General features: G+C 44.0%; 1 protein-coding gene and 1 long non-coding RNA gene across 3 annotated transcripts in view; one reads left to right on the forward strand and one right to left on the reverse strand.

Annotated features, from left to right (window-relative positions):
- TNRC18 (trinucleotide repeat containing 18) overlaps positions 1-21751 on the reverse strand; it is a 154855-nt gene that overhangs the window by 26751 nt on the left and 106353 nt on the right. The window contains 7 exon segments of the mRNA XM_021008576.2: positions 442-591; positions 2443-2876; positions 7842-8090; positions 15049-15327; positions 19077-19287; positions 19289-19438; positions 21229-21403. Of these exon segments, the coding sequence (XP_020864235.1) occupies positions 442-591; positions 2443-2876; positions 7842-8090; positions 15049-15327; positions 19077-19287; positions 19289-19438; positions 21229-21403 (1648 nt within the window).
- LOC144456862 (uncharacterized) lies at positions 3701-20095 on the forward strand. 2 transcript variants are annotated; one of them, XR_013486038.1, is made up of 4 exons: positions 3701-4714; positions 17691-17858; positions 18553-18731; positions 19318-20095. It is a non-coding gene; the product is annotated as an uncharacterized LOC144456862 (long non-coding RNA). The 2 variants fall into 2 exon arrangements; XR_013486039.1 differs by having other exon boundaries at positions 18556-18731.

The following is a 21751-nucleotide window of genomic DNA, read 5'->3' on the forward strand; positions in this document are numbered from 1 at the left end:
CCTCAGCAGCCTGGTAGCCCACCATTCTTAGAGGCTTGCCATATTGGTGCCGGCCTAGTTTTAGATCAGCTTTAAATCGACTTCTGCTCACAACTCTTGAATTTGTGAGCCAGCTTTGGCCTCCCCAGCAGCAAGGACTACAGGTTTGTGCCACCATGCCCAGTTCAGAATAATGTTTTTAAATGCATAAAATAAAATACATAAGATTACAAAGGAAAACTAATTCTATTGAAATACTGTTATCACAAGGTATTTTTTAAAATTCCAGAACCCCAGCTTATCCTTCCAGCTGTAACATTTTATATCGAGGGAACCACGGTCCTCACCCAAATGCTGACAAAGATAGGTAGATAAGGAGCTAGGATAGAGAGATGAAGAACCAGGTCCACTGTTTCGCACTTCTCCTTTCTCTTGGGGCCCTAGATAGGTAAGTGGACTTACCTCTTTCTTCACCTCCTTTCCTTTAGCCTTGGCCTTGTTCTTCTTGTTGGCCATGGAGCTGGTTAAGGAAGTCCGAGCCTCTGAGGCCAGGGAGGGGATGCCAGGAGGTGACACAGAAGAACAACAGGAGCTCTCCTTGCCCTTCTTCTTCTGCTGGAGGGACAAGCACAGCAGATGGACAAGGTCAGAGGATCGGCTGAGAGGAAGGGGGCCCTGGTAGAGGAGGAAGCTCATTATGCATCACCTCCCACCCTGAGATCCCATCTCTCTGACAGCAGTGAACGTGGTTCCCTTTGCCCTTGCATCAAGGGTGGAGGACTCATATCTCCCCTCTCTGCTTTTTTAAAACAAGAACCAGATGGTCCAGAGCATAAAATGCCTCCCTTTTCCAGGGCCCATTCTTCCTTCAAAGTTGTACATCTAAAAGGAGATCGTCTGACCTTTCCCACTACCACCTCCCCCAAGCCACTGGACCAAGGGTGGAGAACCTGTGCCCTTGAGACCATGTGGGGCCTTCTAGGTCCTTGGGCGTGGCCTTTTTGACTTTTCCAGAACAAATCCTTTATTAAGGAGATTTGTTCTGTGAAGTTTGGATTCAGTCAAAGGGCCGCACTTGAGGACCTAGAGGGCCCCATGTGGCCTCGAGGCCACAGATTCCCCACCCCTGCACTAGACCCGTGGATTATGATAAATTTATACGTTATTAATCTTGATCCCAAAGGAAACTCAAAATCTGATTAGCCAGGCAGGGAAAGAGGTGGTTTAGGATAAGGTGCTATGGCCACAAATCAGGGTAACGATTAAGGGACATACCATCTGATAAAACAGAAGCAGTATGGCATAATGGGTAGACCACTGGACTTGAAGTCAGGAAGACCCGAGTTCAAATGTGACCTCAGACATTTAGAAGCTGCATGATCCTGGGTAAGCCACTTAAATCTCATTTGCCTCAGTTTCCTCTTCTGTAAAATGGGCATAATAGCACCAACCTCCCAGGGTTGTTTCGTGGATCAAATGAGATAATAATTGGAAAGCACTTAGCACAGTGCCTGCTACATAGTAAGTGCTATAGAAATGTCAGCTATTATTGTTTTGACAGGAAGTCCTGGGTTCAAGTCCTGCCTCTGACATACACTGGCTCTGTGACCTTAGGCAAGTCATTTAAACTCTGGGCTCTAGCTAATTCCTATCTAAGACTATAAGTTACAGAGAAGATATTGACCTGCATTGGTAGAGAGAGTTCACTAATATGGGAGTTCCTTAGACTAATGAAATCTCATGTCCAGTCCCTATCCCTAACTATCTGAAAAGCAGATATATCTGAAAGACTCTCTGGTCTCTTCAGACAAAGATGATCACTAAGTGGTTCTGCCAAAAGAATAGATTTCCAGAACTAATTCAAAAGGAAATGTGTGTCAGCTTTGGCATGTTTATCCCAACAGGATGGGTATTCTTGATCAAGACAGAGATAGTCATAGGATCGTGGATCTGGGGTCAGAAGGGACCTCACAGGCCATCTAATCTTCTAGATAAGGAAACTGAGGTTCTGGGACATTTAAGTGACTTTCCCAAAGTCACACAAGTAATAAATGTCAGAGGGTGGGATTTGAATCCAGGTCCTCTGACCCTACAGCTTTCCATTGTATCTTACTGTCTCCCATAGTTGGGGCAGTAGTACTGGAGAAAGAAATCAGTACTGGGGGTAAGGCAGTGGTAGAAAGTAGGGAGGGAGAACAGCAGTAGATACAGGGGGTCAGGTCCTTGCCCAGACTTGGTGACATTCTTGAGACTTGCCAAAGTGGGAAACTGCTGTGGTTGGTTTCCACGTCCTTTGCCAGGTCAGGTAAAATCAACAAGCATTTATCAAGTGCCTGCTATATGCTGGACCTTGTGTTAAGCACGAGACCCCAACCCCAGACACTAAAAAGAAAATCCTTCAAGAAGAAAAATAATACTCCACACACAGCCCCTTCCATGACTCCCATCTCCCAACTCCCCTACCTTGCTGAGCTCTTTCCTCTCCTTCCCTTTGCCTCCTTCCTTTCTGGGGCTCAGTGGGGTCCCTTTGCCACAGCGGCTTCCCTTGGAGACAGGGGTGGAGGAAGCAGGGGACAGAGCCGTGGCTGAAGTGCTAGCATCATGGAGGAAAATCCGCTCACTCCGACGCCTGTTCCACAGATCATCATCGCTCACCTCCAGCCCAAACTCAAAGCTTGACTCCTTGGGGGACTTAAGCTTCTTTGACTTTCGCCCTTTCTCCACGGCAATCTTGGCTTTCTCTGGGCCAGGAGGGCTGACCCCCTGGGTACTGGCAGAGGGTGCAGGTGGGGCTCCCCCCTGCTCCATCAGCCCCTTCTTTCCACGAAGCAGCCCTGGTGGGGATTTCTTCCTTATCTTGACTTCACTCTCTGAGTCGGTGTACTCAAATTCAGTCCCTAAATACAATTGGATGAAAGGATTATGGCATATGCCACTCGACAGTGGGTGGACGGTATCTGCCAGGGTTATCTTTTAGCTCCCCATTCAGTGCCAGCCTTCCCTTTCCCCTCCAACACTCAGCTGTAGCATCTTACTAACAATCAATTCATTCAACAAAACAGTATCTGACAGAGTTGAAGACCCAACTGGGTTCATTGCATCTGAAGGACTGCTTCCCATCCTAGGTCCCAGCTCCTTTCCTATTTTTGACAACCCTGTGAGCAAAGAAGAGATGCTACTCTCCCTTCTGGGAGATAAGTGACCCTGCCTTCTGAATTACAGGAGGGAAGAAGGAAGCACAGCAGAAACCCCAAAGCCCAGAACAAGTCAGAATGGTTTCCTGGAAGCTCCCCTCCAGTTCTCAAGGGCTCCTCAACCAAGTGTAAAGAAGTCCTAAACTTTGCGTTTGCCTCCAGAGCTTCAAATTGTGACCTCTCCCTGCTTTGGGCTTTTTCAATGTTCAGACTCCAACATGAGGTTACAGCCCTGAGAATAAACTTCATGAAGGCTGGAGAGCCTCCATACTAGGGAGTCCTGTACTCAGTGCCCAGGCTTCAGAATGCCTTGTTGGGACATTGTCACCTTTGACTGAGCTGGAAGGAAGGAAGGAAGAAAGAGAGAGAGAGAGAGGAGAGAGAGAGAGAGAGAGAGAAGAGAGAGAGAGAGAGAGACAGAGAGAGAGAGAGAGAGAAAGAGAGAGAGAAAGAAAGAGGAAAGGAAAAATGAAAAGAAAAACAGCATGTTGTTCACTTAAAAAAGAAACAACAGAAACCAGGCTGACTCTTAGGTTGGTCCAACTAGTGAAAAGGTTTGTTATTGGCCAGAGTCAACATGGTCTATTTCCTGGAAGTAACTGATCTCTTACCCAAAACGGGGCTAGAAATCCCCTATGAAAACTCCCCAAACTAGGAGAATGGTACTTTCAAAGCCTTCCTAGTCAGACTCACAGCTGGAAGAGACCTTAGCAATCAACCCCCTCCATTTAAGGAGGGGGAGCCTGACATCCAAAGAGGACAAGCATCTTCCAGGAGGTCACACAGTGAGTTGGAGCTGAGCATCTCCCATCTCCTAGTCTCTTTCCATTACACTAGACTTCGTCATCTGTCTCTCAACTTTGCAAACCAGCAGCAGGAGGAGACCAGACTGAGAGATATTTTAACGGAAGGATCTGCTTACCAGTTTAATGATGCTATTAACCAATCTTTTATTAACAGACTTCCAGCAGCTCCTAGATACAGCTTGGGGGTTTCACGGCTTATTAGGGGTGCAGGCAATAAAATGCAGCTGTGATGAATGCCAGAGCAAGGCCTGCCACCTAATTCACTACTACAAGGCTTAGAAATGGCTGAAAGGGCAAAGGGGGGGGGGTGCTACATAGCTTAGGGTTACCTTAAAAATACAACTGAGACTATAGAAAGGACTGCCTCTTGGTATTGTAGGTACTGTGGCCCCTTAGAGTACATGGTGCTTTCTCTCGTGACTTTTTTTCTATGTCTACAGATGGCCCAATCTTTCTGTGATTGCAGTGTCTGTGTTCCTCTCTGTTTCCATGACTTTATGTCTCCTCTCTCTGGCCCTTCCTTCTAAGAGATCTTTCTGGAGCTGTTAGTGTGTTCTCCCCTACGAAGACCTCTCTTCTCAGATGGTTTAGTCTGTCTCCTGAAGAGGTAGGAGGGAAGTCCTCCTCTCCTTTAAAAGGCCAAGCCCACGAGCCAGTTCTGCTGTGTGGACTCAGTTTGGTGTCAACTCCCTGGTGCTCACAACCTGAAAGAAGGTTGGGGCATAAAGAAAACAGGTAAAAAAAAAAATAGAAAAATTTTTCCCTTGACTATGCATGTTTATAATTAGGGTTTTATTTTTCACTTTGTATGTGTGAGTGTAAGTGTCTGTGTGTGAGTGTGTGTGTGTTGGAAAGAAGGCAGTATTTAATGGGGGGGCAGTGGAAAAAAAAGATAAATGCATGTAAAAATAAATAATTTAATGAATATATGTTTATACATATATAAATATATATATGTATGTATACACATATAAAATATAGACATATATTTATAGAAGGCATTAGCAAGCGTAGAAATGCTGGTAAATAAATGTAGGCTCCAAGATTTTATTGTGACTAACAGCTTTCATTAAGCAAGGCCATAATCTATTCATTTTGTTGGTTGACAAAATTCATGCTTTGATTTCTACTATAATAAATAATCATTATTGTTAAATGAGAGTGAGACAGAAACAAAGGAGAGAGAGAAAGAGAGAGAATGAGAGAATACAGGCTGAGGAGAATTCACATCTGATCCAGAGATTCATATTTTATAAAAGGAGTCACTCCTCTGGACACGTGCCTAAGCATGGTCTGTATTCAGGGAAATACTTCAGAACAAAGCTATGGAACAATGGAATGGACTAGTTTCAAAGGTCATCTGATCAGAGATTTAGAGCAGAGCTAGATCTTACAGCTAATTTAGTTCAAATTCTTTAGTTTACAGATGAGGAAACCGAGGCCTAGAGAACTTAAGTGTCTTGCCCAAGGTCAAATAGGTAGGAAACATCACGGGCAGTATTTGTACTTAGGTCTTCTAACTCCAGAATGGGGAGTGAATCTCCTGGTCAAGTCTCCTCTTTCTTAGTTAAGCACTTTTTGGAGGGGGAAGAGGGGTGCTGCAAAGGAGATTGATGGTTTGGGTCCAAGTTGGTCTAGGTAACCTCTGAGGTCGCTCCCAGGTCTCAGATGCTATAATCCATTCATAGCCATCTCTGTTGAACGAGTTGTTATCGTTCCTTGCACGTTCCCCTCCAGTCCTGGAGAGACCTCATTTGTGGGCCATCAGCTGTCCAGTGGAAAAGGCTGACTGCTCCAAGTGACAATGAGATGCTACATTTCCATTATACAATTTCATATTACATTAGTTACATAACATAATTACATTGTCCACATCATCATTTCATTGAGGAGAGAATGTTATACTAATGAATATGAACAACATGAGATCTTGAATTTGGGAATCTAGGCCTCTTTGACTTACTATGTGATCGTGGGCAAGCCAGCTGTGGGGGTGAGGACCTCTGTGGGCCTCTTGCTTGCTCAACTATAAAGTGAGGGGACTGGATTAGATGGGTCCTTTCCAAGTCTAAATGTACAACCCTATGAATTACGGAATAAGACATGACAGTATGAATAGCTATATAGTTCTCTGGCGAGGGACTGAAGATACATATGACTCAGTTATTCCAACGTCAGCACTGGACTTGGCCAAGAGACCTGAATCCAAGCATGGGTTCGCTTAGTGACAAAAACGTGCAGGTGTGAAAAGAACCCTGAACTTGGATTCAGAAGACCTGTGAGCTCGCTCCAGATCTGCCACTTACTAGCTTTGTGATTGGGTGCCGCAAACCCTGTAATGAGAGATACAGAGGAGAGCTAACTTGTGACGCCACCCTGAGCTGGCGTTTCCTCCTCTGAAAAGGAAGAGGGTGAGGCAGACTGGTTAGATCCTCCAGAAAGGGGGGAGGGGGGTGTCTGGGCCAGTGCATGAGGGTACAGCTCTGTTTCCTCAATTCTCAGAGCATGACTAACTGCAGGTGGTTGGACTGCATGATCTCAGGTCCCTTCTGACTTTAACAAAATGATTCTGTGTGGTTTTGCGTATACTTGAATTAGGTTTAGGGCCTGAATTTTGAGTGGAAGCCTTACAGCACTTTCACCCCCAATGCCAAACTCCCCCTCTCCCAGGAGACTTCCGTAAGCAGAGTATGGCTCTAAATGGGACTTCTGTCTCCTTAAAGGGAGAGAAAAATGAGGCACCTTAACAATCTTCCCCTGTATGCTGTGCCCACCATTTCCCAGCAGGCCGAAGGGCTGTACAGTTCTCTTTTTTCCTGATCTAATGAATCCCAGGAGACAAGCAAGGAATAGGACAGATATTAATATCTTCATTTTATAAAAAAAGGGACATCATGGCACAAAGAATGGAATGATCTCTTAAGCAAAGCATGCTGAGCTGAGAGGCTAAGGCAAGAGCTGAATGGAGGCCTCCTGTGGTACAGTGGGAAAGGTACTGGCTTCAGAGTCACAGAACCTGGGTTCAAATCCCACCTCTGACACTTACTAACACTGAGATCATGCGCAAGTTACTTAACCTCTCTGGGCCCCAAGGACCTCAACTATAAAATGAGACGGTTAGCCTACATTGCCTTTAAGTGTTCCTTCCAGCTCAACGCCCATAATCCTGTGATCCCCTGAGTCCCTGGCCAGAGAGATTAGGCAACATGGTCCCTCGTACAGGGAGAATCCCTTGGGCAATGCTGAAGAGGGCTACCTCAGAAAAATATCTAGCATTTTCCCAGTGGCCCATGGGAAAGCAACGTAGTATACATCCACCAAGGGAAGGAGAATGTCAGTCTTGCTTCCCAGTACCCTTACCTACTGGGGCTGAACTGGGCATCTTCTCGGCCTCAACTGTGGGATTTTCCAAATCAGTGAGCTCTCCTTGAGCTCCCTGTGGTCCCAGAGCATTAAAAAAAATGCCACTAGCTTTTCTTGAACACTCAAATGCTCCAAAGAGCCATGTTTACCAAAAACAATGAGAAGATTTACTTGCATGAAAGGATGCTGACACCTGCCTGTATCACTCATTGAGGCTCAACCACATAGAAGAACAAATACTGATCAGCTAATGCTCCTGGCTTACCCAATAAAAAGGAGATGGGTGATACACACATCAATATACCTTTGTATAATATGTGAACTCATTTAAAGTGGGCTCCATTGAATGAATGACTTTAAATGAGATTTGTTTTCAGCGGTCACCTGTATTTAATGAAGCACTGAAATGCTCTTCAGTGATCACAATCTCTATGAAGTACTTACGTCTGTTGTCTCTCCAAACTTTCCCTTTACCCTTAACCCCAAGCAGAGAACTCACCCATGAGATTCTGCCTCTCTTCCTTCTTTTTTGCCTTCTGTTTGGCTTCCAACTGGATGATGGAAAGTGGGGGAGCCACAATGGGGCTAGGCATGGCACTGGCCGCAAATCGGGCCAGCAACCCCAGACCACTCTCATCTAAGGATGGGGATGAGAGCCTGTTGGGGCCATTCAACTCATAGCTGTCCATTTCTTCCTCCTCTTCTTCATCGTCCTCATCTTCTTCTTCCTCCTCTCCAGAACTATAATCTAACATGCAGAAAACAGGAAGTTTGTTATACATCTGGGAGGACTGTGTAGCTGCAAAAGTCTCTGTATCCCCAGCAGAATGCCCCTCTCCCCTCACCCAGTTGGGCGGTAACGTTTCTTTCCCCCATTTTCTCATTTTCCTACACACACCACCAGTGTTGAGCTCTGGATTCTGCTCTGTGTTGAAGGGTCTCACCTATCTACAGACTCAAAACCATTCAAACCAGGCAGCCAAGCAGCTCTAGAACCCAAAGCTCTAGAACCTCAAGAACTGGAAGGGTTAACATTAGCCAGTTCCTTGGGATGAGCCCAATAGGGGGAAGGGGACAACAAATGTTTACCCCCTTTTCATCAAAGTAAGAAAAATTAGCTTTTAAGGTCAAAATGGACAGATACCCAGCATTTTGTCCCATTTCTTCCTGGATTTGTTAACCAATCAGGGACCTTGTGGTCAGGCCCCCAGTAGCTTTAAAATCAGAATATCGGTTTTTGTAAGGGGAATACCAATCAGTATGTGCTGTGGGAGAGGAGGGGAAAGTGACAGTGACACACACAGAGGACGGAGGAACATATCCATCCACACGCATCTTGCACAGACATGCTTCAACACACTCACACACAAAGGCCCAAAGGGAAGAGAGACGAAGCAAAGCAGGACCAAGTATGGTGGGAAAGGAAGAAGAGAAAAAAAAGAAAGGTTTGGAAGGGAAAAGAAAGGAACCAGGCTCATGGGCTTCCTTGGCCTCTAAGGATCAGTCTGGGGGTATTCTCAGGGGAAAGGGGTCAAATTTTTTAAGTAATAACCTCAAAAAACCAAATCTGACAATACAGCCTATCTGGATTAGGGTGAGCTCTAGCAAAGGGACAATGGGAAGGGGTTTGCCTTTTTTATTTGGGGGAAGAGAGTGACCATAAAGCACTTAACACCAGCAGCAACAGAGATCAGGCCCATCCTCTAGGAGTGCCTTGAAGCAGGCCTAGGGTTGTGTTTTGACTTGCTGGCATCCTTTGTCCCAATACCAGGTGGGGACAGCAAAGCAAAGAAATTCCAGTCTTGAATCACAGGAAAAGGATATGAAAGGCCAGTCAAGGGAAGAATCAATGACCAAACCAAATATGGAATGACTATTTCATATATGAATCAAAGAAAGCTGGTCTTCCCTTGTAATCTATGCCATTTCACTAAGAGCAAAACAAAACAAGAAAATCAGAAAGTACCTCTAAGTCATGGAAATGGTTATTCTATAAGGGGGACCAGAAACTACCTTTAGCAACTCTAAGTCTTTTGCCTTCAGGAGACTTCAAGTCCCTCAGGTTAGAAGGTCCCTAGACTTGAGCCACAATGAGCTTCTAGCCAAATGAGACATAGCTAGTGGCAACCACAACCAAGTTGACATCCAGCAAAAAGAAATCTTGAGGCTCATAATCCACCTAGGTACATATCTGCTTATGGGAGAGTCCAGTCACCTACGAAAGTAACTTCAGAACAAGGGGTAGGACTTTTTTTCCCATCCCCCAAACCTCTGTATTTCCTGGAATGATTTTTAGTGGTCTGGGGCTAATTGAGAAGAAAAGGAACAGCAAATTAGAGCTAAGCTCTAAATACTCCAAAATCCAAGCTGAGCCACCGAGAAGAATCTGATCAGAGGAGACTGGTGCTGCCCCTTCAGACTCCATGGAGTCCCCCAGAATCTCTTTAGAGTTAGGCTATCTATCTGGGCTTTCAGTGACTCAGCCTGCTCCTGCCTGATTCTTACGAGGAACAAAGTTTTCCATTAAGTTTGCTCTGGCTTATGTAGGTTAGGACAAGAAGCTAGAGAAGTGGGTGGGTCAAGATAAAAAAAAAAAAAGGAAGGAAAGAGATAATCCTGCCCAGCACTTCAAGAATCCCATCTGGGCAAAATAGCCATTTTCTGCGTATGAGTCATACATTCCACAAAATTTGTGGTGCGAATATTTCTAATGCAACAAGACATAAAAACACTTTTAAAACCTGACATGGCTAGCCAGTATTCATTCTGTTTATTAGAAAGGGGGAAAAAAGATGATACAAAGGAGGAGTCATATCATATAAAACTTAATGGGTGTCCCTTAAATTTTAAGAAATAAAACACCCATGTAGAAGGATGAGGCCTCCATCCTACCCACAAGAGAGTTGTTTTTCAAGTAAAACGGGCTATAAAACCCTCTGGCCTCTCACCCAAATAGCAAGCAGCTCTTTACCTTTTTCCTTTCCCCAAGTGTCCTCTCCTTTGTTAATTCAGAGCCTAACCACATCCTTTAGGGGGACTGAGGGTCCCTCTGACTTTAGTATATGCACGTACAGACACATCACTGCACACTTCAATTATTCGGAAGCTTGAAAAGCAGGGCACATTCCTAGGAGGAATAATGATAAGGTAGGGCAATGGAAGGGGAAGCAGGGTGTGTCTTGCTCATATGCATGGTGTGGAAACACTTAAGCTGCTACTAGACACACAAGCACAGCCACCGTGGCCTGTGGCAAGGAAACATGTGGTTTGGACATCTAACAGATGCACAAAGAAAGCATGGGAAGGAGATGAAAGGCAACTGTCACTTTAAATGATAAATCTCTGCAACCAGGAGCAGTGAGCACACTGTACTTTGGGAAGGCAAAGGGGGAAAAGCCCCAAGACTTTCTGCAACTGCCAGAATCCATTTGTTTGTTTTCAGTGCTAATGACAGCCAGAAATGGCTAACAAGAGCAGGAAGTTCATCTTGTCTGACCAATTTGGCACCAAAACCCAGACTGAGGTTTAACTTCTGTTATTAGGCAATCTCTCAAAAAGGAGGCGAGCCGGTTAGGTGAGTGATAAGTCAAAGGGGAACAGAAGGGAACAGAGAGAGGGAAAGGAGAAAAGCAATGGAGAGATCTGTTAACAGAAAACAGAGGAAAGTGAGTTTCCAGAAGGAAATGGATAGTGAGATGACCAGGAAGGAGACAGAAGCGGAAAGAGGAGGGGAAGGGAGAGAGAGGACTGCACAACACACACTTGAGATCCATTTCACGTATTAAGATAACATGGTTCTGTCAGAGCACCAAGCAAGGCCTACAGCATGCAAAGCAGGCTAAGTGTAGGCAGACTTTCCACAGCATCTGGGTCCCCCCACATCTGGCTTTGGCTGGGCTTTCCAATTCTAGGTTGTCGGGTTCTTTGTTTGTTTTGGGGGGGAGAGGTTTGATTATTTTTGATTTGCTTGTTGGTTCTGTTTGGGTACTTTTACGTCCTCCCCTCCACAGATGATACTTTAGAGTATCAAAAGCAGAGAATCCGAAAAAGCAGACTTTCCCATATGTTATGATACTGACTCCAGAAAGATTTTCCATCCAAAATAAGTCCCAAGAATGGGCTTGACAGCTAAGGCTTGGCATGTCAAGGGAGCTAGCTGGCTGGTAATGGAACTATCCACATCTTCTCCCCACCTCCCAACCCCCAAGCCACTCTTCTTCCCTACTGAACAGTCACCTGGAGAAATTTAGCTCTATTGTATGGAAAAGCAACATCGAAATGTTACCCATAGGTCAAAGATCTCCTCCGATCAGAGGACAGAGAAAAGCAGCACAGATTCAGTTGGCACTTTGCAAAGAAGTCCATAAATGGTCTTTGAGTTTCAGCCTTCCTGCCCCGGCCCCATTAACTATTATTCAAAAATGTTTCTTCTTTTGCCTAATTCAAGTCACTCCCTTACCTATCATCACTGCTATCAATCAGGACATTCAAATTTATCCATCAAACTTTGAATTACCAGGCGTCAAGCTCTCATCCCAACTTGGGTCTTTGTGGTCCCTCACCAACTCCTTAAACACAAGAGCAGATCTGTAGGGAAGATGTAAAGCTTCCTACAGAGGGCATTCCCAAGTCTACTGGGAGTACTGAGGAAGGCCCAGAATTTGGGAGGAAAAGTTTCTTCCTCTGGGGATCTTTGGAAATTAGGAAATTCTTTCTGGAGTCCTTAGCATGAGAACCAACTAAGCAGGGTTTACAAATAGCAAGAAACGTTCCTATAGAAAAACCCAAAGGGAGGGATGCTGTATTTTTTGTTTTCTTTTCTTTTTAAACCCAATAAGTTGAAGAAAAAAAAAAGGAAAATAAAAAAAAGATACTTAAGATTTATCAAATGGGGGCAAACACCAAAAAAGCCGGAGGTTTTATAGACGACAGAAAGAAAAGGTATTTTGCCTACCTACATAATAATGTGCAAGGTTCAGGTTCATGGTTAGGGACCCCTCGCTGAGCAGGGTCTGCCCTACTCCCAGCCTTCCCTTTGCTTCTTTAGTGCAGCGTGAGAGCAAATGCAAGAGACCGATACAGACATTCAAAGCATCATGGATAGGGGTCAAGGGTGAAGGGATGGTCAAGCAGCTGCAAGGAGAAAGCGAGCACGCTAGAAAAGCTTAAGTTATTAATTGTTTTAGTATCAGGGAAAGTCATTAGAAACCCTATTACCCAAATATCCCTTAAAAGAAACTTCGGGGGGAAAAAAAAGGTTCATTTGCAGGGAAATAAATAAATAAACATTCATAAAAAGAGTAATCCACCCCCCCTCCCCCACAACCCACCAAGGATCCCCAGTGCCTTTCCCCACTTAGAAACCCCACTGGAAGACCAGATACATTTTCCCATTAATACTGCACCCAACCACCCCACCCTGCCCAATTCTAATGGGAATAGATAGGAGGCACATTAAAAAAAAAATACACTCTTGGCCAGTTGGCTTTCTCCTAATGAATCAGGAGAAATTTCATACTTGTATATGAAGTCCAAGTTGGGGAAAAATTTAAAAAGTTGGAAGCACTGGCTTCACTAAAAAAAAAAGGGGGGGTGGGGGGAGTGGGGGTCTTAGAGGACAAGGGACAAACACCCAAGGTTGCAGGGACACATGGGGATGCACAATTGAATGGAAAACAAACCAGATTCTTCCATGGAAACACTAGAGCATGGGCCCTTTAAATTAAGGCCTACTAGTATATTTGTGTGTGTGTGTGTGTGTGTGTGTGTGTGTGTGTGTGTGTGTGTGTGTGTGTGTAGGCTGGTAGAAGAAAGCTGTCCAGTCACAGAGCTAGGAAGGGCTGGTTCTCTTCTTGGTCACACACATTTCTCTCTTTCTCTGATACAGCATTTGTATCAGAAAGCCATTTCAAAGCAATTCAACCAGAATGGAACATTTTGCTATAGATTAATGGTCATCAAAAATGAAGACCTGCCAATTTGGAAAGGAGAGGAAGTAGGAAGCTCGGCCCAGAAAGGGGTAGGAAGGGATGAAGCACAAACACCATTGCCTAAGAATTTTCAAATTGTTTCCCCCCATCTAAATTTGGCTGGTCAACCTCCCTCTGAATGCTTATGGCTAAGCTACACTATATAATAGTTTGATTTGTCATGGAGGTGGGAGGCACTTGATTTCCAAATTCCACAGAACCATTTCGATGACCCATCTCCATTATTCTCACTTAATGAGCGAGCCCTTAAAAAGTAACTTCCTTCCATCTCTTTAGGAAGGTCTTCGGAGATCTTTCCTTCCCAGTCATAGTAGGGAATTAATACTGAGATGGACCTCAGGCACCAAAGATCCTGGTCAAGGAAGTCAATGGAGTGTAGAGTTTCCCAAAGATTCTCATTTACTTCATTTACTTCCAATTTTTTGAATATTTCTGATTAAAATGAATGGAGAATCTGAGAAATTTATAACCCAGACTTCCCCCAAAAAGTGTGTGTTTAGAAAACTGTACAGAAGTTTTCAGAGTTGGGAGGGATCTCGGCAATCACCCGGACCAGCCCCTGCATTGTATACAGGAAAATGAGGTCCAGGAAATGCAAATAATTTGTCAAGGGGTCATATAGCAAGTGAGTGACAGGGTCAAGATTAGGACTCAAGTCTCATTATCCAATGACTTTGTCACCACACCATGATGCCTGCCCAACAAAATGCTACCATTGCTGTCACCTTTTTTAAAAGTATACAACAAAATGTTTAAAATGACAAAATTTTACACCCCCATTCTGGCTTTGTCACCCTTCAAAGTGGAAATATGTTTTTGAACTAGTGTTTCCAAATATTCTTTAACCACTGTTGAATGATAACAGAGATTAAGAAAACAAATTTTAAAAATAAAATAAGCAGCTTAAAAAAAAAAGAGCAGGGATGATGATGGTGATAATAGAACAATTAGTTTTAATCCTGAAAAATGAAATGAATGCCAATTGCTACCAGGGATATTTGAATAATAGAGAGAGCGTCAGACTGCATTAATACGATTTCTACTTGTTTTGGAGTTGTGAGGAGGTTGGGGGGAGGGTAGAACAAATGAAGGGAAGCGTCAACCTAATCACCTAATAAGAGACACAGCAAGAGAGACAAGGCACACTGGTTTAGTTAAAAATGAACTCGATATGTTTAATAAAGCTTGGTATACCAAATCGCAGTACAAACATCAAGTCACACGCCCACACAACAGTATTCCATTTACAAAAAAGTTCCTCTGGAAGCCTCTATAAGGCCCATGCCAAAAACAAAACAAAACCAAAAACCATGGTGACAGTGGTCAGGAAAGAAGTCAAGGAACTGGAAGGGGAGGAGAGGGGGAGGGAATGGAGAAAGGTGAAGACTAAAAACCAGTCCATATAAAAGCTCTAAAAGAGCCAGCCAATAATATTATCACAATGATACAAATACAAAATAAAATAAAATAAAAAATTATACTGATAAAGCAGGCTACGCTGCCAAGAACAAAGATGGCTGCCCTTCCTTCAGCCATCCAAGATGGCCAACCTTGGTAACGCCATCTCTCTCTCTCTCTCTCTCTCTCTCTCTCTCTCTCTCTCTCTCTCTCAATCTCTCTTTCTCTCTCTCTCTCCCTCCCCCCCTCCCTCCCTCCCTCCCTCTCTCTCTTTCTCTATAAAACATGGAAGGTATTTTTGTGTTTTTAGCTAGTAACCTTGATCAAACGAGTCCTCCGAAGAGTCACTGAAGGAAGATCTAGCCTCGGCTTCTCGGAGTAGCAAACCAAAAGATTGCTTTCTGCTTGTGGCCTGCTTAGCTTTGAGAGTTCTGGTGGCAGACGCGCCCCTCTTGGGTGGTTTGAGACCTCCAGTTGACTTGCTGCTCTTTTTGGCCACTATGCTGTAGAGACTGGAAGGTCTCGTTTTGGAGCTGGATGGAAACTGGGAAGGCCACTCATCCCTCAGGGATTCATCATCTTCCTCTGAGTCCGTATCTGCAGTCAAAGTAGTTTTTAATAGAGATTAAGTCAAATAGTTTCTGGGGTTTCACTTCCTTTAATTATTTATTTACTTGTGTCTGGGTGGGTGGGTGAAAACGATAGCGCTCTCGAAAGTAGAGGCTGGAAACTCTTGCTGGGACTAGAGAGATGCCATGTTAAATTTCCCCCACACCAGCTAGCTTGGCCAGCTTATTATAACTTGATGTCTGCCTTAGTTCTAGGCTCCTCCGACTAGACTCCCACTTGACTTAACCTGCAAACCGCTGCCACCATGTGACTCATCTTAGCAAAGCTTGGACCTGGGCCATTTCCTAGGTTGTGATCGCCAACAATCCCCAAAACCATCCAACTGAGCTTCCTAATTTTTTTCTTCCCCTATGGAGAATGAAGAGGAAGAAACATTTCAGCAACTGAGAGCTTGCTGTCCTGAAAAACTGGGCCATTCCGGGGAAACCTCTTATTTCCCATCCCTCCTGTGAAATAACTATCCAACGCAGAGATTCCTTTCTGGTAAAGGAGAGAGTTTTGCTCATCTCTGTCCCAACTGCAAAAGTCTCTGAAGTGTGGATAACAAGAATGCTAAGGTGGGGCAGCTAGGTGGAGCAGTGGATAGAGTCAGGAGGACCTGAGTTCAAATCTGGCCTCAGACACTTGACCCTTAATGGCTGTGTGACCCTGGGCAAGTCAGGTAACCCCGACTGCCTCACCAAAAGAGCAAAAATAAATAAAGAAAGAATGCTAAGGAACAAAGGCCTGCCCAGACAGCTATATTCTCCCAGAGCACATCAGAGTCTCAACAACAAAATGGAAAGCTCCCTTAATGCCTTATTCCTCCTCCTTACAATATCTCAGGCCTACTCTCTACTCCCAAAAGAAAAGCACCCCCCCCACCCCAGACAGAAACACAAAACTCTTGGGCTGTCCCTGATCCAGCAGTAATATCTCTGTCCAGCTTCTGAGCCCTTGCCTTGAGGCACACAAGCTGACGCTACTTTTTGTCCCTGCCCCCAAAGGCTTGGGGTTTCCTTCCTCAGTAATCCAACAATTCTACATTCCTGAAAATGACTAACTTTTAGGTCTTGTCCCCAAGTCTCAGACTCCATGTCATTTGTTCCTATGTGATAACAGAATTCTAAGACTAAAAACAACTTTGGGGTCATCTCAGCTAGCCCTCTTATCTCTGATAAGTACTATATCTTTGCCAAGTAAGATAAGATCATTTTCCTCCTCCTCCATTTGTACTCATATTTGCCTACCGTTGCAAAAATGTTCCCTAATCAGTGAGATCCCTCAGGAGTTTATTCTGTTGTTCCGGCTCAAAGAAAAAAGTCTTTTGCAAATCTGACCCAAATCTCCCTTACTGAAAAATTTAAACCCATTTTCTCTAGCTCTGAAAATAGAGAATAGATGGTCAGCATTTTAAAACCACCTTGCAATTTTCCCTTCTTCAGACTAAATAATAGCAATTCCCTTAACTTATCTTGTAGACACTGTTTTTCTTCCTTGTACTCATGTTTTTGTTGTTGTTGTCATGGAGCTTCAGTGGACCCTTTTTAAATTCTCTTATATATGCAGCCCACCCACCAGCCCAGCCTAGGAAAATAACAACAACAATAAAAAAAAAATCCAGTAGCTCTCCTATCAGAGGCAGGGCTGATAGAGTAGAGCATCTCATCAAAACCGTTTGGGGCAGCCCTTTGTTGGCATTCCAGCACCGAATCAGCTGAGAACAGCTAATGCGTGCACCACATCTTTGAGAACTGGGTGTCAAAGCTCAGTCACGACTGCAGCACCCCTTCCCCCAGCTTGTCTCTTTCTGCTGACATAAAAAAGTTCTCTTATGATAGGGTTTGTTCCGATCAGATTGGATTCCTAATCCAAAGTGGGATCAGTCAATAGCACAGAAAATCAGAATAGAGTTATCACACATCCACCAAGTCCTGCTGATGAGGGAATGCTGGACGTGGAGGAATAAAATGCTCAATACCGACCAGGCACAATAATAGAAAGAGAACATCTTTCAATTGATTACAGATTCTACCTGTGTATTAGTGCAAATATCTCCTCCTCTATGGGCAAAGGGTAGGATTCCTAGTACAACCAGGACACAAGTGAATAATCAATACTGTATGATGAATATGATGATTTTTCCCTAAAGCATTTTATTAAACAAGTGACTGTTCTAAGAGTCTCTCATTAACCATGGGATGTGCCCAAGCACACGCAAGCCCTATGAGATCTGCTCAGGTCACACCCTGGAGAGATTTGGAGCTAGAGACCTGCTAGATCACTGGAAATGCAGATGAAAGGAATGACTGAATGGTTAAGAAAAATGTGTATTTTTTTTTCCCATCCAGACAGTCAAAAGTCCAACCACAAGACACACAACTGCCTCTAATTCTTCTGAAATTGCTAAACAAAAACTACTTCCGAAATCCTGCTGTGGAAGCCAACGTGACACTAGGGGACAGACAACCAAGCAAGCAATTTGCAAAACAAAAAAAACAAAAAAACAATGGATGTAGGTAAGAATGGGCCAACAGGTACTCCCCCCAGTCTCTCATCTTTAGGGCTAGAAGAAATCAGAGTCTGGTGCAGACCGCAGCTCTTTATTCCACAGCTGCTTAGTCAATACTATGCACTACAGAGAGCAAGAAGCATCGTTCATTCAGGTAGGCTGCCATTATTTACTCAGAGTCCATTTGCTTATCTCATGGACGTAGGAGACACTCAAACATCACTGTGGGAATCAAAAAGTCTCAAAACAAGAGACATGGCCGGGGTCCCTTAAGCTCTGTCTTACACAAGGTAGGGGGTGACAAAACATAAATGCAGATGTGCCTCAAACACTGCTATTGTGTTCCAGCAAAGTGTGTCACACATCAACTCACATCTTAAATGCACCAGGGGAGCTTCGGAATTTAAGGGAACCATACAGCATATTTCTTGAGTATTGCTTGAGAAAGCTAAGCATCCCTCTATAGTAATTATGCCTGTCCCCACCAAATTTATGGGATTTGTAAGTGTGGATTTATGTGTGTTTGGTTTTCCTCAAGTGGGGCCGAACTATACATATAAGGAGTGGTCACTGCTTTCCCCTAGATTTTTTTCTCCCCTCCCAATCTCCTTCTGAACACCACTGACCTCCAAACAGGGCTGCCTCCACACCAGGCAGGAACACCGCCCCTCTTCAACAATAATTCCAAGCTCTATCCCCAGCAGCCCATACTCCAGCCATGGGGAAGAACATTCTATCTACAACCAGCTTAGCATGGAGATCACTCATAAAACAAACCCTACCCTTCCATCAATCAGAATTCTCCAGATACCAACAAAAGCTAACCACCCAGAAAGAGGAAGATCACATAGTATATGAATGTCGGCTATTTCATAAAAGCGTAAGTGAACCACAAAGGTCTGACTCTTAGCACATGGCAAAGAACACTCTGACCCAGCCACCAAACATATCGCCCAAACGAGAGTTGGCCTGGTGGACGTAATAAGTGAATGGGATCCGTGTCTGCTCTGCTGGGACATGGGAAGGCACGATGTTAACACCTTCTTCCAAAAACACACTGGGAGGGGGGAGACTTCCAAAAACACATTGGGGGGGGGAGGGAGAGAGACAGAGAGAGACAGAGAGACAGAGGGAAAGTGAGAGAGTGAGCAAATACAGTGGAAGAGTGAGAGAGAAATCTCCCCTCCCTGCCCAGACAACCACATGCAACAGAAAGATCACTTACTATAGGAGTAGCTGCTCATTTCCGATATCACAGGTGAGTGGGAAACTTTCAGTTGACCTTTGACCTTTAGCCCCACCTCCATCTTCATTTTGGCAGCGAATTTATTTTTACCTTCTTTAGAGGGTTTTAGGGATAGGCTCAGGCCCTTGGTCAGGGCTTTTTTCTCTTCTTTGCTCAGCAGAGGGTCATGGGGGGATAAGTACCTGGTGCTAACCCCCACCACTTTTCTGCTTCCCCCCAGAACTGTCTGAAAACTTGTAGGGGGACTTCAGCTTGTCTTGCTTGGTGAGAGACAGGGCCTTATCCAGCTTAGTTGCTAGCTGCTCCTGGTCGCTGGCCACCTTCTTCTTCTTGATCTTCAGCTGGAAAGGAGAAGTCACGGTTACACGTTAAGATACAGATATGGGGCCCTGGCACGGCCTTTTCAATTTGCCTTCGTGGCAAGGAATCCGAGTTGCATGGTCTGCATAAGGAAGACTCTCTTAGGGAGGAATTACCTCTGCTGGGCAGTAATGACCTTCAGCTGGCAAGTACAAGCGGCATATAGAGAAAGAAAAAAGCATACAAACACGATATAGCCTATACCATGGAAATCAAACAGATCGCAGCAGAATCAGTCTGGTTATTCTGACCGCATTAACCACCACTTCGGATTACTACACAGAATGTCCAGTTGACAGCAGAAATTACCACAGCATGGTGGCCGATAATGAATTCACTATGCTGAGGCATAGAGCCAAAAACATGACTTTTCAAAAAAAATTTCAATCGATCACATTCTTATTTCCACTTTACTGTTAAAGTTGACTATTTGTTTGTTTTAAGTTAGATATTCTGTCTTGATTAATATCTATAAGTAACTACAAATGTATTTTAATTTCTTTGCATGTGCCTGAATTACATGGAAGGAAACAGACTTAAGTTTCTTATGTTAAAATTTATAACAAGAGTTTACGGTATTACTTAAATGAACAAACAATGATAATGAAAAATAAAATAAACAGAACCCTGACCGTGAATTTGCTAATTGTTCTTCCTTACTACACCAAAGCAGACCTACATAACTATATTCTTATTTAGAGTCAACTCAATTCATACCTCCTGCAAAGGGTTTTTATGTAGGAAGGATAAAAAGAAAGAGTTTGTAAAAGTTAGGGAAGACGCCTTTAAGGGAGATGATTCTAAACCTCATCAGAGTAAGAAAACCAAGGTTAGCTCTATCTTGATTACTACTGTAGAATTCACTGAGTAAGTTACAATGGAATCAAATACATCTTTTCTTAGATCTGGAGAATGATAAGACAGTTAACCAAACATTAGTCTACTAACAATAACAATAATCTACCCTTGGATTTGAGTGTCAAACCTGAGTGGGAGAAAGGAGGCAGTCAGCATTCTGAAGGAGATGGGCCGATGATAGCTAGTTAATGTTCATATAACATTGTAAGGTTTGCAAAGTACTTTCCAAATATTACCTCATTTGAGCTTCACAATCACCCTGGAAGGTAGGCGCTATTATCAAACCCATTTTATAGATGAGGAAATGGAGGCAGACAAAGATTAAATAACTTGCCCAGGATCACACAGGTAATAAGTGTCTGAGGCCAGATTTGAACTCAGGTTGATTCCAGGCCCAGAGTTCTATCTACTGTTCTACCCAGCCAGTCTCCTCTCTTAGCCTCCCAACTGGCAGATGTTGTACACAGTCCACACTTAATTCTATAATACTAAAGTTCTTAGACACGTCCATCAGTTACCCAATGTTCTATTCACCATCTTCTACTTCCCAGCCCAAAACATTCCTCCCTGGCCACTATTTCCCTCCTTAAATGTTATCTTCACTTATTAGAATATAAGCTCCTTGAAGGCAGAGACTGTCTTTTAATTATCTGGTTCTTTTTTGTTTGTTTGTTTGTTTTTTGGTTGGGCAATGGGGGTTAAGTGACTTGCCCAGGGTCACACAGCTAGTAAGTGTTATGTGTCTACGGATTTGAGCTCAGGTTCTCCTGAATTCAGGGCCGGTGCTCTATCCCCCGCGCCACCTAGCTGTCCCTGTCTTTTAATATCTGTATCCCCAGCTTAGCACTATACCCGGCCCATAATTAATACTTTTCCAATAATTTTTCATTCATTAAATTCCAGGATTACTAACCTCATTTGAATAGCCCGATGTAGCCTCATGCTCATCCCAGTTCTGGTGTCTCCCCTTCACTTTCCCGATTCCACTGTCTACATCCTCCTCGTCCTCAGGGATTGACCCTTTGTGTCTCTTCCGCATCCCTTCTCCATTCTCAGAGTCTTCCGACAGCAGCAAAGACTTGCTCAGCCTGCAACCCAGACGGACTATTGGTGACGGACTCAGGTAATATTCCACTCCTCAGCCCCCAGAGTCAGCCAGCATTAACTACCACTTAAAGTTGGTAGATGAATCTCCCCTCGGGGTCAAAAAGCACTTGGCAGTCCCTGAGAGGAGGGAGCTATTTAAGTTCCCCTGAGGTTGCTTGGTATTGAAGCACTCTTATGAGCACTGAGGAGAAAACGAGTCACAGCTTTTATGGATCATCAACTTTAGAGCTGAAAGGGACCTTAGAGACAATTTAGTTCAATCCTCTTGTTTTCCAGATAAGAAAACTGAGGCTCCAGAGAGGTGGGTGATTTGCCCAAGGCAGTTGATG

Source organism: Phascolarctos cinereus, unplaced genomic scaffold, assembly GCF_003287225.1.
Source record: "Phascolarctos cinereus isolate Bilbo 61053 unplaced genomic scaffold, phaCin_HiC Scaffold_4;HRSCAF=312, whole genome shotgun sequence".
Classification (NCBI taxonomy): domain Eukaryota; kingdom Metazoa; phylum Chordata; class Mammalia; order Diprotodontia; family Phascolarctidae; genus Phascolarctos; species Phascolarctos cinereus.